Source organism: Tupaia chinensis, unplaced genomic scaffold (genome assembly GCF_000334495.1).
Source record: "Tupaia chinensis unplaced genomic scaffold, TupChi_1.0 Scaffold000427_1, whole genome shotgun sequence".
NCBI classification, from domain to species: domain Eukaryota; kingdom Metazoa; phylum Chordata; class Mammalia; order Scandentia; family Tupaiidae; genus Tupaia; species Tupaia belangeri.
This window is the reverse complement of record NW_006159932.1, coordinates 128981-146189: the sequence shown is the minus strand read 5'-3', so window position 1 is coordinate 146189 and position 17209 is coordinate 128981. Positions and strand designations below refer to the sequence as shown.

Below are 17209 nucleotides of genomic sequence, written 5' to 3'. Positions count from 1 at the left end.
GGGGGGGATGGCCACGCTGCAATCCCTTCTCCTTCACTCTCCTCTTGGGATCTTGGGCACGCATGCACACATGCCCAGCTTGAGTTTAAGCCACCGGGTCCAGGACTCGAACCACGGTAGACTACGTAGGAGTCCAGTGACATAGCCATTACACCAACTGCTGGTCCCGATCACATAGGTCTTAAACTTTGTGGGTCATTTTATATACTTATGCTCAGTTGTGTAATATTTTTACTTTAGAATGTGCTCACTTTTTTTTTTTTTTAAAGGTTTTTGCCATAGAACATGTGTGTTCACTGGAGATACAGTGAGGCAGTGAGAGGGAAAGTGAGAAATTGCCTCCCGGAGCAATGGCCATGCCACCATCCCTTCTCTTCTGCTCTTCCTCCTGGGATTTTGGGCACACATGCACATACACTTGGAATAAGTTTCAAGGTGCGGGATCTAGGACTTGAACCACCTTCGGCCATGTGGGAGTCCAGTGACTTAACCCCTATGCCCCTGCTGGCTCTGGATGGTCTCAGTCTTAAGAAATGTCTTTTTAGTAATGATTGAAGTCTCTTCTGTTTAGAGATAAAATTAAGGTTCCCTGAAAAGTGCTATTTTGTTGCATGTTTAAAAAAAAATAAAAACTACATTAGAAATAAAACTGCAAAAGATCTCATTGGGCCCAATCTCACATGGTTGACCAGAGTTCGAGTCCTGGCCCTAGGGCTTTAGTCTTGGCCCCAAGGCTTGAAAGTTATGTGCATGTATGCTTGAGATCATGAGAGGATGGACAATTGGAGGATCAAAGGGGATTGCAATGTGGCTAGGGCTCATGGGGAGGGGTGAGGTCCTCTTCTCTCTATCGCTCATGTACACCTTCTAGCATATTAAAAAAAAAATCTGCTTAATTGAACACCAGTAAGCTGTTCCTAATAAAATAAATGTTCTTCATGAAAACTTTACTTAGGTTTATTATTATTATTTTTTTTGTTTTTGTTTTCTGTTTTTTGTTTTTTTGGGGAGAGATTTTCACTGTAGGGCGCGTGCGCTCGCCAGACAGACAGAGAGAGACATAGAGACAGAAAGCGAGAAATCATCCCCCAGGGGAGATGGTCACGCCGCAATCCCTTCTCCTCCATTCTCCTCTCGGGATCTTGGGCACGCACGCACACGCGCCCGGCGTGAGTTTTAAGCCACCGGGTCCGGGACGCGAACCGTGGTCGACTACGTGGGAATCCAGCGACATAGCCATTACGCTAACTGCTGGTTCCCCTTAGGTTTATTATTTTAAGGAAACAAGTTTAATATACATCAAGTTGCACCCCTAATCAATTTTCTAAAAGGCAGGTTAAACACAGTCAAATAGTGTTATAAGTAAGAAGCTAACACGTTAAGATAAAATGTGTAAAGTGTTTCTTTCTGGTCCTCAAATATAATAATATGGCTGTTAATGAGCAGCTGCTTCATATTCAGGAACAGGTGCATTGTGTTTGTAACGGGTACACTTATGATAAGATATGACAAATGAGGCATTCAACAAATAAAATCTATAAGAGAAATGCAGATAAATATATACCGTAAAATAAGATAATGTCCAGTCCTGAAGTATTACCTAGAGAGGTAGAAATTTAGAGCTTAAAGGAGTAAAAATGGAGGATGGGAACTGAGTCCAATCATTTTGGTTAATGATCGTGAGCACGTGCGCTGCAGTTGGATACTAAAGGGGCAATTTCTTAGAAAATTTGAGAGGCGCTGTTAGAGTCATCCTCATTCTGAGGTTTCTGTACAAACTCCTAAACAGGAAGACACAGGTTAAGCAATATTGCAAACTGTCCTTTTGTTTATTCCTAGTATTGTTAAGTTTGAAAGTTTCTATAGATGATGCTGAAAGGTTAAGTATCAGGGAATTGTGCTTAAAAAGGTAAACTGAGGAATAGCAGAAACTTAAAAGTGTATATTTGAGGAAGCAGTTATTCATGACTTGGGCAGCTCCAAACCAGAAGGGATCTGGGAACCCCAGTGAGGGAACATGATGAGGGGGAGGCTTTTATGGGAGAGGCCAAGACAATATTTGATTAGTTATCGTTCTATATAATTGCCTTACTTGGTCTGTCCTTAGTTTAATGTGTGATGACCACCTCTGATCGGTTGAGCTTATGTTCTGTTTCTCTTTAATATAAGCATTTATAAGAAATGGCTGAAGTTAAGTTTGGTTTATGTTTGTAGAGTAAGCAAGATTTAGGTCACTTATGAAGTCTGACTAGTTTGTGTGCTCAGGGGTTCTTCAGGCCTGATCTCTATTTTAATTTACTGTAACAATTGTGCCTAATCTGTAACTACCAGGAAAGTCCAAAACATGTATCCCCTTTGACAACTGCGCCTGACTGGGACATGCCAGCAGCTGGACTTGGAATTTAACGCATTTCCCCTACATTGCCTTATAAAAGCTAGGGGTCCAGTTTGGTACAGAAATGTAAGTTTGTCCTTTAGAAACAATGGTAGCAATAGAAGCTTGGAAGGTGCTAAGGAGAGAAAAGTTCTGTGAGGCTTCACATCACTCTGGTACTTTGTATAACAAACAGGGGTCTGGGATTAGGGGACCAGGGACAAGGGAGTTGCCAGTTTGTTAAAATCCAGTCCATTAAAATACTTTTCTTTTTCAGGCTGTTTGTTCACAGTCATCCTGTTCTGAGATTTACTCATCCCAGCACTGCCCTTTTTTTTGTTTTAAATTGTGACAGAAAACCACATAACCTAGAATCCACCCTCTCAGCAGTTTCTGAGTGTATTGGGTGACAGTGTGCCCATGTACGAGCAGCAGATGCTCGGAACACTGCCCCCGCCTCCTGCATGAGAGCGTGTGCATTTTGCATTTCATCTCTGTGTCAGATTCCTGTTACCTGTTAACATTCCTCACTTTACTCGGAATTGTACTTATTTTCATATTTCTTTGCTACTTTTAACACTGCACTAAAAAAATTTCACTTCTAGTCTCGTTTTATCGTTGCGGTAATGCCGAAACAGGAGACTTTATTAGGTTGATCCATCCATCCTATGCACAAGAGAATGTGTAATTTCAGGTCATCTGTCACCTCCTCTTAGCTGAGGCTGACAAAACACTGCCTGTGTGCAGTCCTGAAGGGGCTAACCCAGTTAAGCGTAGCACACAGCATGGTGGGAGAGATCATGGTTCACCTGGTGTTTAAGACATGTGTCATGCGAAGATCTCTGCCTCCTCTGAAACGGCCCAGGGTCCTGCTTATGTGACAGTCTGCTAGGGACCACTCTGGTCTGTGGGGCACCTATGATGGGGACCTTTACTTGGTACCTATTTAGATTTAGAAGTATTCCTTCCTTAAGACACATATTGGTCTGACGCTCTGTGCTCTGATTACAGACTCTTGTTTTCCCTGCAAATGCCATGTCTAAAACTTGTCCTCGTGCGATGTTTATATGTTGTTGTCAACGCTTATTTCGGAATATTATTTCCATCACAAGTAACTGGTTAACTGTCTTCCTTTTTTGTCTTGCAAAGAAGATACAGCATCCTTAACTATAACATGAGGGTGTTAAACCATATGATTTTAGCTCTACGATTATTAATTCCTCTGCCTCTCTTTTAGAATTTAATCAATTTCAGTGCACTCATGTTGGTATTTCGTTTTTCAAGTGAATGCTCAGAGTTTGGGATTTCACATTTTCAAATGGGCCAGTTAATTTATATTAGTAGGAGGATGGTGAGTTTTAAGACTGCCAGATAACAGCCTGTTACCCTTCCAGCTCTCTAAGACACTTACAGTTACAATGATTACTAAATACTCCGAATATATTCAGACCTTAACAGCCACACTGAACTCCACTGATACTGAAGAATAAACCTAACTCCCACGGGTTGTAATAAATTCAGTGTCCTCGTGAGGTCTACGTGTATCCAGAGCATAACTTTCACCATTTCTTCAGGTAGATTGTGCTATTTCCTTCTGCAGTCAAATTGTCAGCATTGTCTAGCAGCGAAGTTCGGAAAGCAATTCGATTTTAAGAGGCCAGTGCTCTTGTTTTAAAAGTACAGCCCCCCCCCCAAAAAAAAATCTGTTTATCTCCACCATGTCCTCCCACAGTATACCTCAGCGTTTCCCAAATCCTCCCGTCTCTTCTTACACGTCTGTTTGTCTTCGTCGTGTGTGCCACGTTTGGGAGTCTCATTAAACCAGCATCTGTTCTGTTTTAGGAGAAACCCGATGCCAGCCCCACGTCACTTCAGCTGCGGTCCCAGATCGAAGTAAGCACAATGACTTTAATCTTCTATTTTGCTTATGCCTTTTTTTTTTTTTTTTGGTGATATTCCGTGTAATTCAGATGCAGCCTGCTGCTCTTCCTGCACTGACGCTATGAATCTTCTCTCCTAGGAGTCTCTTGGCTTCTGTAGCGCCGTGTCAACACCAGAAGTGGAAAGGAAGTAAGTGTGCCTCCCTCCCCCGGGCCTGAGTGTCCAAGGTGTCCTTTAGGTCCACACTGATGCAGGTCGGAGGGCGAGCGTGTGCGTGTGTACTTCGGGGCTTGGCGTCCTTTCTTTAGCATGTTGTGCACGTGTTTGGTGGTTTAGGGATCTGTTTCCCAATCCGATTGTTGATGCCTGAGGACAGCGCAAGGATGGATTACTGACTCCACACTGTGTGGCGTGAGTGAACGCTGACTCGGTATTTGGAAGTGAACGTAGAGAAAGAGTAAAAGACAGATCAGTGAACCGGGGAGGACATTCATCTTTTATGTGAATTGGAAACACAGAACCAAGTCATAAAAAAGCAAGGTACAAAAGTAAAAGGTGTCCAGAGCAAAACAACAGTTAAAAAGCCCTCCGCCCACACCTCATTTTGGTGGGTGACCTTAAAACAAGAACGAATGTGGCACCAGAGAATGGCAGATGCTCCCCGACTTTGAAAGGTATTATTTTGCCTGCCTGTCCTAACAGGGACCCTGTCATTTCTCTTCTCATGGAAGATAATTCTATGTTTTCCCTCACATTTCCAGTATTTCGTTTAGGCAGCTTAAAAAGCAAACAAACAACTGGTATATTCCCTCCCGGTGACCTTTCCTCTTCCTACTTTGTTTCATCATAATTATGCTGGGATGTTCTATTTCTGATCTTCTGAGGTAAAGAAATTTAAAGAAAGTCCACACTTCTAAACAGGCACTTCCTCTGGCCCAGAGCCGCCGTGCTGTTCCATGCCAGGGGAGGCACAGAGCGGTTTAGGAGTGAAGTATTTCAGGAATGAAAAGCCCACGTTGGGAGAGCGTGTGTGTGCTTTAGAGCACGGCTCTGCCTAATCCGTCCACGTGTGTGTGCCGCCGGCCCAGAGGCGGCCTCCAGAAGGGAAGTGGGCCTTGCCAGAAAGCTGCAGTTGTAAACTGACGGGCTAAGGAGGTCTGGTTCAGGATGAGAGACACGGGGGTGATGAGCCAGCGGCAGCCGAGGCCACTGCCCAGGCGAGGCCAGAGGAGAAATGTGCCCGGAACACGAACAGCTTTGTTGCAGGTGCCATGTAGCCTCCGAGGAGCTCGCAGTGCGGAGGCTGAGACAGACCAGACAGGGAAGTCGACATCGACTTGGAACTCGCAGCGACTGGCCGGGTGGAATGCCTGTAGTGGCCTGTAGTGGCCTGTAGTGGCCGTGCTGTCTCTGGCCTTGCCCATGGCATTCTCACATAGCTTAGTCAGGCAGGGAGCTCAGGTGCGCTCCTGCATCTCGGAATCCATCAGGAAACAAGAAAGGTCTGCCTTCCTCCTAAGAGGAAGTGACTCACCAAGTCTGTCCCAACCTCCTGAGGCTGGGTAGTTGCTCTTCCCCTCAATTGTGGGGAGTCATTCTTTCCGTGTTGGTACCCTTTACTTAGTCAGATGTGGCTTGGCCCTTGTGGCCAGGAGAGAGACTGATGGCCTCCTCTGAGGTCAGCAAAACATTCACACGCACACACGCTCACCCGGCCGCTCCGTGGAGTTCCACCATTTTGCTTCTGTATTTTGAGGTGGTTCAAATACTGAATGGTTTTAGTTTTAAATTGTCTAGTGCTTTATTTCCCTGCCAGTGGGTTTTGAAATCGATGGTACTCTTAAATTTTTATTTTAACTTTGAAAAAAACTTCCTTTTAAAAACACTAAACTTAGGGACCAGCAGTTAACGTAATGGCTATGTCGCTGGACTTCCATGTAGTCTACCGTGGTTCAAGTCCCAGACCCGGTTACTTAAACTCACGCCAGGCGTGCGTGCGTGCGTGCGTGCCCAAGATCCCGAGAGGAGAATGGAGGAGAAGGGATTGCAGTGTGGCCATTCCCCCCTAGGGGGTGATTTCTCGCTTTCTGTCTCTCTGTCTCTCTCTGTCTGTCTGGCGAGCGCACGACCCCATAGCAAAAACCTCTTCAACAAAACTAAACAAAAAAACACTAAACTTACAGACAAGTTAGAAGAACTGTGCAGTGAACACTCATATAACTTGAACCTTGGCTGGCCCATCATCGGCAGGTGCATGTGCTTGTTGTCTATCACATGTGCATGCGCACATGCATGCGCACACATGTCCCACTAGTTATTATATTTCTGCCCATTGAGGGTAAGTTGCAGATTCAGTGGCCTTCACTCCGGAATATTTTAGCATATGTATTTCCTATTGACAAGGACATTCTCTCACAGATCCATAGTATAATTACCAAAAACAGGAATGATTTTTATTTTTTTGACTTTTTATTTTTTTAATGTTTATTTATTTATTAAAGAATTAGCTTATTTAACTTTATTTATTTATTTAAATTTGATCAGAGAGGGACAGAGTGAGAGGGAGAGAGGAAGAAAAGCGAGAAAGCAAGCCTCCAGTTCTGGGACTTGAACTGTAGCTAGCCATGTGGAAGTGCAGCACCTTCAACCACCACACCACCTGCTGGTCCCCAGGAACAACCTTTTATAATATCCAATTCATATTCATGTTAGTGTCTAATTGCCCCAATAATGTGTCTCTCTTTTTTTCTTAGTTTTTGCTTTAGGGCACATGCGCTCATGAGAGAGAGAGAGAGAGAGAGAGAGAGAGAGAAAGCACCCCCCTAGGGGAGATGACCATGCTGCAATCCCTTCTCCTCCTTTCTCTCGGGAGTTTGGGCATGCAGCACATGGGCCTAGTGTGATTTCAAGCTGCTGGATTCTGGACTCAAATCATGGTTGGCCATTTCAGAATCAAGCTCTTTAAAAGTCACACCATGTAGCTGGCTCCAGTCGGTCCCATTTAATTGGAAAGGATTCCTTAGCCTCGTGCTTTCTGACTTCGGCGAAGTGCAGGGTCGGTGTGTGCACATGTGTGTGCGTGCACTGGGGAAGCCTTCCTTGTTTGCAGTTCCTCTGTTGCCCTCCCTCCTCCGTGCTTTACCTCTTGTGGCATATGATGTCCTTTTGTCCCTTTATTGGTGATGTGAATTTTAGGTTAAGATGATGTCTGCCAATTTCCTCTGAGAAATTACAATTTTCCTTTTGCAATGAATACGTTGTCTGGAGGAGATTATCTGAGACTAATACTTTATTTCTCATCAAACTTTTGCCTTATGGTTTTAACTTCTTTCTGTGATGTTTTTATGAATCAATTATTATGGCAAGGGTCGCAGACGGTGATACTTATTGTCAAGATGACAATTACTTTGGGTCAGATCTATCAAGAGGTTTTGTTTTTGTTGTTGTTTTGTGTTTTTTCTTTGTTTGTTTGTTTTGTTGTTTTTGCTTGTATTTAAAGATGAAGTAGCATTCTGAAAACCCTACATCAGATTATAACTGATCTGGTTTGATACCCTGTGGATGTAGGATCATGTCTTTAGTGCATAGGACCCGAAAACGCATGCACTTTCTAATGGAAAATCCCACTCTCTCTGCTGCTTCTTCTGCTGTTGAATATTAAAACCCTGCAGGATGACCTGGCAAACCAGTTGGTTGTGTCTGATCAGCATGGGCCGTGGGTCTGCCAACCAAAATATTGTTCTGAGTCAGAGTGTTGTTTTATGAGCAGAGGTTTTCTTCTACTTTTTATTTAAAAGGCCAGAAACTCAACAAACAAAATTGGACAAGACCTGCAGGAGCCAGCCCTCAGAAACAGAGGTGCCAACACAGCAGGCAGCCTGGGGACCCCAGCTGCTGGTCCTGGGACTCCTGCCCGTCTCTCCCTCCCACCCCTGCATTCTCTCCCCAGTTGCCTCAGTGTCCCAGAACACAACGCCCCTCCCTTCTCCCCTAGCCCAGCCAAGACCTATCCTAAGGGAGGTATCTGGCAGAGACTGGAATGCAAATGTCTGTTTCTAAAAACTCCACCACTCTCCTAGTGATAGTTAGCATTTCACAGAGTTCCAGGTCTTAAATTACAGAGAGCTAGCTATGACCAGAAGAGGCAGAAGAGGTGGGTGTTTTTTGGGGGAGACCAGGAGTGACATTGTAACTTACCTGGAGTCCCAGCTCCTGGAAGCCTTGCCAAGTTGGGGTGCTAGCCTCTGGATGTGCTTGACCTACACGGTAAATGGATATGCGCGTGGGTAGGATATGTAGGTCGGAAGGTGGGTAGATGCCCCACCCCATCACTGATTGGACAGAGTCTTTATTCTTCCTCATTTCTTACAGTGTGTCTGGTGCCTCCATACATGTAACGAACAAGGCAAGAACCTTCCTGCGGAGCCTCTTCTATTTATGCCTGTACTTATGACGAGACACCCTGCTTTATTAGCCTGATCTTGGATGTGTGTCTGCTGGCTAGAAAGAAACCATGAGCTGAATCTCTTGTTATGAGCTACTCTCAAGAATATCTAGAGGAAGGCTCCTCACCCCCCTTCCCTTCCTAAGTTTATAACATATTTATGAGAAATTAGTTTAATTAAGAATAAGAGAAAACCTGATAAATTGGCATAATGAAGAATAAGCTTAATTAGACATATGCCTTTTTAAAAAAATTGTTTATTTAATTTTATTTGTCATTATTATTTTTAACTTTGACCAGAGAGAGTCAGAGAGAGAGAGAGGGAGAGAGAGAGAGAGAGAGGGAGAAAGGGAAAGTAAGAAAGCAAGCTGCCACCTCCAGGACTTGAACGGTGGAGTCCAGTGCCTTAACCACTATACCACCTGCTGGCCCACATTCTTTTTTTTTTTCTTTTTTTTTTGAGAATTTTTTTGCTATAGGGTGCGTGCACTCGCCACAGACAGAGAGAGACATAGAGACAGAAAGCGAGAAATCACCCCCCAGGGGGGATGGTCACGCCACAATCCCTTCTCCTCTTGGGATCTTGGGCACGCACGCACACGTGCCCGGTGTGAGTTTTAAACCACCAGGTCTGGGACGCGAACTGCGGTCAACTACGTGGGAATCCAGCGACATAGCCATTACGCTAACTGCTGGTTCCCATTCTTTTATTTTTTAAAGGACTATTTTATTTATTTTTGTTCATCATTCTTTTCTTTATTCATTTATATTAATTTTACCAGAGAGAGAGAAAGAGAGAGAGAGAACATAAGCCCCCAGATCCAGGACTCAAACCACTGTCAGCCATGTGAGAGTCCAATCTTAGCCACCGTACCACTTGCCAGCCCCTAGACACATTCTTATTCCATGGATTGGTCCAGGGCTGGCACTGCAGCTCAGGTAGGTTAAGAAACCTATCTATACTTTTTTGGGGGGAGGCCTTCATGGCTTCAAAGAGGCTGCTGCATCTCTAGGTGGGAAGAAAAAACTGAGTGAAGAGAAGGTTATAGCCCCAAAAGCCAGAGGCACATCCATTTGGAAAGCCATCTAGAGACCTGCCAACACAGTCCAGCTCTTCTCTCTTACTTCTTTTGCAGCAACTCTTTACCAAGCACCCACTCTATGTAGGGCACTCTTCGGGGTGCTAGAATATAGTGATGAGCAGAGCATACACAAGCGCTGTGCAGCGCACCTGTGAAAGCAGTGAGAATCAGCACTGTGTCCTTGAAGTGGCGGGTCAGAGAACAGCCATCTGGGATCATTTGGCCAGCATAGGTAGAGGCTTTTGGAGCAAGGAGCATTTTAACTGAGCATGTTGCTGCTCTAAACAAAACAGGGGGCTCCTTTCTTAAGAAAAGAGCCAGATGATGTAATGGTTAGGTCCCTGGTCTCCCACATGGTTGACCGCAGTTCGAGTCCCAGACCCAGCAGCTTCAAACTCATGCTGGGCGCATGTGCGTGCATGCCCAAGATCTCAGGAGGAGAAAAGATTGCGGTGTGGGCAGGATACTAGCAGTATGTTGTTATTAATCTCGTATTTGTGTATGCACGTAAAACATGAGTCTGAGGTTTAGCTAGGTGCCTGAAACATGCTGCATGCCAGGACATTGTTAGACTCACGGAAGCCAACCACAGGTAAGGCCGTTGGTTGTCTTGTGGTCTGCATCTGCAGTCATTTCTTCTTATCTGCAGGGGATACAGGCCAAGACCCCCAGTGGATTCCTGAAATCGCAGATAGCCCTGAACCCTACATGCTCACTCGCTCGCTCTCTTTTTTTTTTTTTTATCTGATTACTGAGGCAGTTCCTTAATGACCATGCTAGACACAGATTTAATTCATGCTCCTCAGGACATCAGGCACTTGAAAACTTAGAAATTGCCTATTTCTAAAATTGTCCATTTAATATCTTCAAACCTCACAGTGAATCTGCAGATAAGGAGTGGGATGGGGGACTACTGCACGTGGAGGTCATTTTCATTGGGTTGGTTCATATGGACTGAAAACTAAGAAAGAAAAAGTGGGTAATAATCGGTATTGTTTACTGAGGACCTGTTTATTGAGTGCTTAGACCAGGAATTGACCTAAGCACTTCAAATGGACTCATTAAATGCTTGAACAACCCTGTCTGGCTCTATATGGTTTTATTCCCGTGTACAGATGCAGAAACCGAAGCACAGAGAGGTTAGTAAGTTGCCCAGGGCAGTACAGCTCCTGAATGAGGAGTCCAAGATTTTGATTTTAGCTGAGAACTCCTGCCCATAACCACTAAGCTATAATTCCAAAGTGCTTATGATCGTATTGCTTATGTAAATAGCAAAGTTAGGGGCAAAGTGCACTCATTAGCATTACATGAAGAGCAGCAGTTACAGTCTGTGTTTCAGTGGCTCCATGGAAATAGGAGCGAGTTCTGCTCTCCTTCAGCTGCAAGCTGAGTCTCTGTTATTTATCTGCAGAGGCAGGAAGGTCCAAAATAAATCTCAGAACTTCACCCTAGCCAATATTTATAACTTGTTTTCCACTAAGTCTTTCACTGGAGTTGAAAATTCACTGATTTAGTTTCACATTCTTTCATTACCTATGCCTACACTTGAACTATTTTATGGTGAAAAAGTCCACAAATATATAGCATGATGGAAAAGGAAGATAAATAAAAGGCAGGAAAGCCAATGGAGCGGTGTTCTGTGGGTGAATGAAGCAGAGTTCACCTTCTCCACGTTCTGTGCAGGATTTGCCCCGTTTGGACACCGCTTCCCTCTCAGGGTTGTTTTGCCTGGCAACTGCTTGCTCTCGAGATAGTCAGCTTTGCTTCTCTCCTCTTTTCTGCCCATTCCCCGGCTTTCCATCCTCCCACCCTGCTCTTCAAGTGGTCAGTTGTCAAATCCTATTGCTTCACTGCTCATATAATTCTTCCCTCTCCTGCCCCTTTTCCATCTTCACGACTCCAAGAGACCTTTCATGAAACAAAGAGCATTCAGGAAATCACCGCCAGATTGTTCTCCCTAAAATATAGTCAGGTCACGTCACACTGAGGGAATACTCAGACCCTCTCCCCCTGGCTCCATTTGGTAATCGAAGCCCCAAAGTCCCAAGCCTGACCTCGGCTGCTCTTTACCACTGGATCCCCCATGTGTCCTACGCTGAGGACCCAAACTGTGGCATCTCCCGAGACTGTTCTTCCCAGATGCCCCTGGGGCTCTTTGGACTCCATGTCGTGAAAACATTTCCTTCCTCTAAGTGCTGTTGCGAGGACTGCTTCTCCCTGAATGCCTTCCCAAGCCTGTCACTGGCTGCAGCCTCTCCTTTTAGATCTTGGTACCACCTTACATGGACCTGATGTTAAGATTTTTTTTTAAAAAGACTGTTTTATTTAATTTTATTTATCATCGTTATTTTTAAACTTTACCAGAGAAGGACAGAGAGAGAGAGGGAAAGTGAGAAAGCAAGCCACCAGGTCCAGGACTTGAACCGTGGTTGACTATGTGGGAATCCACTGCCCCTACCACCGTGCGCCCTGCTGGCCCCTGATGTGAAGGTATTATATAACATTTATGATTGTCGGCATCATTGTCAACATCATCATAACATGATCTGCGGTGTAATGTCTGTGTTTCCGAGCGCTAGTCACTCCTACTGTATTCTATTCTTCTCTTTCTCATAGACTTGCTGAGGGTATGTTCTACTTTTGAGGGTGATTAGCTTGCCTCAGTTCCCAGAGCTCGAGACAAACATCTCAGTCCACTTTGAGGATCCCTGTAGCCTTGGGGTTAAAAGCCCTTTCTGGTGCCAGACTTTACATTTAGTCCAGGCTGCCTTTTCATGCCAGCTCTGCACTTCCTGGGCAAGTTACTGTCCTCTGGATCCCAGTTGCCACCTCTGTAAAATGAGGGTAGTAATTAGAGTGTTTCCCTTACTTAGAAAGCTGTCAGTCTTACAGGACGTGTTCAGTCATCTTGTCTGTCATCCCCTGTCTGGGCTGGCCCGCCTTTGTGCCCTGGCCTGCGGCTCCAGCCCCGTGTCAGCTCTCCCAGTCCCACAGGCTCCAGCATGGCCATGACGTGACACTGAGGGGCAGTTCCCTCTCCTCTGTCTCTGTCTCTGTCTCTCTCTCTCTCTTTCACCCTCGTTTCCTCAGAGTCTAGAAGAGAGGTTTGCTCAGAGCAAGCGCTCACTCAGTACTTGGGCCAAATTCACCACCTGCCCCAGTTCTGTGAACAGGGTGAAAATGGATTGTTTCCAGGACAGGGATTACGGAAGACCTCCTTTGGTTTTACCTGTTAACCCTGCCTTTGTCTGAGTCTCCCCAAACTGATGGCAGTATAACGGAGGGGTGCGCTTTTTGCTGGTAAATATTAGCATGAAAAAGGCACCTGTGAAAACTTTAGTAGAGAGAATAGTAGCTTCCACAGATCTTTAAATCCATTTCTATGGACTCCCCCCCCCCTTCCATCCAGTAATTTTCTTTAATCCTCCCCAGATGTTCTGCCTCTTGGAAGAAAAACAACAGATGACATAGTATCTCTAGGTAAAAACACAGTATCAGGAAACCTCTATATAAGCTATTTTTTACATCTTTAAAAAAGATTTATTTAGTATAATGTATCATTGTTATGATTATTTTAATTTGACCAGAGAGAGAGAGAAAGGAGAAGTGAGAATGCAGTCCACCAGGTCTGGGACTCAGACCTCTGTCGGCCATGTGGGAATCCAGTGCCCCAGTCACCATGTCACTTGCCAGCCCTAGATCTTTAAAACTTTTTAAACTTGAAATTTTGTTGGGAAAGTGATTTTATTTTTAATTTTTATTTAGTTATTTAGTTTTTAATTTGACCAGAGAGACAGAGAGAGAAAGCAAGGGGCCAGATCTGGGACTTACACCAAGGTTGGCCTGGTGGGAGTCCAGCACCTTAAACCACTACGCCACCTGCTGGCCCTGACTTTATTTTTGGTAACAGCTTTATTAAGATGTAGTTCACATACTGTACAATTTGCCTATTAAAAATATACAACTCAGTGGTTTTCGGTATATTCACAGAGTTTTGCAACCATCTTCCAAATCAACTTCTACATGTTTCTGTCAATTCAAGAATCAGCCCTGCCACCCTTAGCCACCACGTCTCCAAATTCCTTCAGGGCTTTCACTCCTGAGCAACCAGCAGTCTCCCTGTCTCTCTAGATTGGCCTGTTCTGGCTACTTCATAGGAATGGAGCCCTGTGTGTTTCTGTGACTGGCTTCTTTGACTTGCCGTGTTTTCAGGGATCCCCACAGTGTAACCCGTGCTCGGACTTAGTTCAGGTCTGTCTGTGTACGGGCCAGGCTTGCTTTATTCATTTATTGATTGCCGGGCATGTAAGCTCTTCCACAGTTCAGCCATTGTGAAGACTGTGGCTGTGAGCATGTGTGTGCAGGCTTTTCTGCGGTCAAACTTTCTTGTTTCATTAACCAGCTTTATTGACAGTGTACGTACCACACAAAGCAACCGCTTAACGGTGTGCAGTGCAGTGGTATGGAGTTGATTCAGATACCTGCCACCATTAGCAGAGTTTTAGAACATTTCATCATCTCAAAAGAAAACTCGTACTCTTGAGCTGTTACTTCCCCGTCACTGATAGAACCCTCAGCAATGAATGACCCACCACCTTGTAGATTTGCTCAGTTTGGACATTCCATATAAGTGGGAAGAAAGCGCATTTTGGGGAAAGAAAAAAAGAAGGTTGTTTGTGACAGATACATGAAAAGTAGAATCTTGGGCGCCAGCAGAGACGCAGCGGTTACGTCGCTGAACTCCCACATGGCCGACTGTGATTGGCATCCCAGACTCAGTAGGGTGAAAAATCACACTGGGCACGTATACACGCGTGCCCAAAATCCCGAGAGGAGAATGGAGGAGAAGGGATTGCAGCATGGCCATCCCCACTTGGGAAGGGGGGGAGGGGGAGTGATTTCTCTCTTTCTATCTCTCTGTCTCTCCCCTCTCTCTCCCCTTGTCCAGCACATGTGCCCTAAGGCAAAAACTTCTTTAGAAAAAAAAAAAAAAGGAAAAGGATCTTGAATCCAATTCTTCGTGACTTTGTATCCAGCCTCATTAAAATGTGCATTGTTTCCTAACTGGGACCTTCCCCTTCTTCCTCAACTACCATGCTCCTGGGAGTTGAGGAGAGCGGCTTGGCCTTCATCCCTGTGTGGGTGTGCCCCAGGACCGGGCTGCCGTCCGTGGTCATGCGGACCTTTCTTCCTGCCTGGCGAGATGGGGCTGCACAGCACATTCACAGGCTTGAAGGCCAAGGTCCACCTGCCATGGGACTGTCCATCTCCCTTTGGCAGTTGCTTCTATTCAGTGACAGGAGCTGATGAAGCCTGTGTGCCTATGAGGAAGTCCAGGTCAAGGCATGTCCCTGGAGCTGGGAGGAATGCATCCTGTCTCCAACATCCTGTTTGTGGCAGGGCTGTGTGGTGGGAAGGGGATCCAGTGTTTTCCCACAGGGGATGTGCGTGTGCGTGTACGTGTGCGAGTGCGTGTGCTCAGGCCCGAGGCCTGAGGCCTGAGGCCTGCGTCTGTGCAGGGGACTGAGGTGTCAGGGGGGAAGTAAGGGCAGGTGTGTCCTCACCAGGCATCCGCTGTCCTCCCAAGAGTGTGAGGTGGCTACTCGTGGCACTTCTCAAAGAGAATCCGAGGCAACGTGGCTGCTTTGCTTGGTCTTCCAGCCCACCAGGGTAGGAAGTGGATGGAGCAGCAAACTCGGGTTTAAGAAAACAAATGGCTGAGCTAAGGGCCAGGCCTTGCCACCTACACGGTGCGCCCTTTGCCCTGATCAATTTACCACCAGCCATCTATAGTGGCTGAGGGCACGGGGCAAGGTTGCAAGCCGTGAGGCTAGAGCCTTAAGCACACTCTCCTTGTGACATGTTATTCATCCCTGTCACCCCTCTGGCCTCTCAGCTCCTTTGGTTACGCAGTGATGAGTCGAGCCCTGGGTCCCCACAGCTCCTTCTAACTCGGGCCGTCGTTCCTGTTTTGACCCCGTCTGTAGCATACCTGGCATCGATCTGTTTTGTCTGGACTCTCCATGTGTCACTAGGTCGTAGCTGGTGTCAACTCTGGAGCTGGACAGAACCTGAGCCCAAATTTAAGCTCTGCAAGCTGCGGGGTTAGGAGGATCAAGTTATTTAAATTTGCTAAGCCTCAGGTTCGTAATCCGTAAAAGGTCCCCAATAACAGCTCTGCTCAAGGGTCATTGTGTGACATGCCCAGCACAGTGCCTGTCTGTGACAGGTGCTCACATTCCTTCTGTCCCCTCCCAGCCCCTCTGTCACGGCAGGGTGTTTGTGGTGCCCATTCTCAGCCTCACTACATTAGAACGTGTCACACACAGGGCTCGTCTGTGGCCACAGCCACTCAAAACATGCCTCTTTCCACATGGAGTTAATTTAGTTTCCTCGCCTATGTCCCCCAAAGGGGAGGCTAGGAAACAGCAGCCATTGTCACAGAGCCCGTGCAGAGGTCCGTCTGTGTGGGCGTCTGTGTCCACACGTGTGCTCCAACACACTGTATGTTCATGGGCTCAACATTCCAGAGTGCAGGGCTCAGGCAGGAGCAGCTGGGCCCAAATCCTCCACCTCAGCTGTTCCCTGCCGGGCTCTAGTGCCCTTGGCTGTCTGGTGAGCAAGTCCCCAGCTGGTCCAGCACAGCCCGAGTCCACGTGCCTGGCTGCAGCCTTCATGGTGACAGCAGTGTGTAGTCTTGAAGCGATGTCTGGGGACCTGCACTGCTGCCAGGAGTTTTTTTTTTTTAGTTTTTTTTTTTTTTTTTTGGAGAGGTTTTTGCTATAGGGCACATGCGCTAGCCAGAAAGACAGAGAGACAGAAAGTGAGAAATCACCCCCTAGGGAGGATGGCTATGCCACAGTCCCTTCTCCTCCATTTTCCTCTCGGGACCTTAGGCACACACGCACACATGCCAGGTGTGAATTTAAGCCACCGGATCTGGGCCTCAACCCTCCATCGACTACATGGGAGTCCAGTAACATAGCCATTACACCATCTGCTGATCCCGAGAATGCTTTTTGTTTTTGTTTTTGATTTTTAAGAGAGATTTTTGCTATAGGGCGTGCATACTCTCTGGAGAGTCTGAGACAGAAAGCAAGAAATCAACCCCCGTCCCCCACCCCCCGGGAAATGACCATGCCACATCCCTTCGCCTCCATTCTCCTTTCAGGATTTTGAGCACGCATATACACGTGCCCAACATGAGTTTTAATCTGCTGGGTCTGGGACTTGAACCACGGTCAACTACGCAGGAGTCCAGCGACGTAACCATTATGTTATCTGCTGTTCCCCGGGAGTTGTTTAACATATGGAGGTAGCTGCTGTTTATTCTTTCTCCTGCACGACAGGCAGACAGAGTATGGGGCCAGGGATGAGGGTGTAAGTAAACAAACAGGTTCCGTATTGACAGGGAGAAGGGTGGGCTCT

The 17209-nt window shown here is 46.1% G+C and overlaps 1 protein-coding gene across 1 annotated transcript in view; it reads left to right on the top strand.

The window, feature by feature from the left end:
- The window catches only part of SASH1 (SAM and SH3 domain containing 1), a 234245-nt gene that overhangs the window by 100690 nt on the left and 116346 nt on the right, over nt 1-17209 (top strand). The window contains 2 exon segments of the mRNA XM_006154951.3: nt 4217-4267; nt 4395-4444. Coding sequence (XP_006155013.1) covers nt 4217-4267; nt 4395-4444 — 101 coding nt within the window.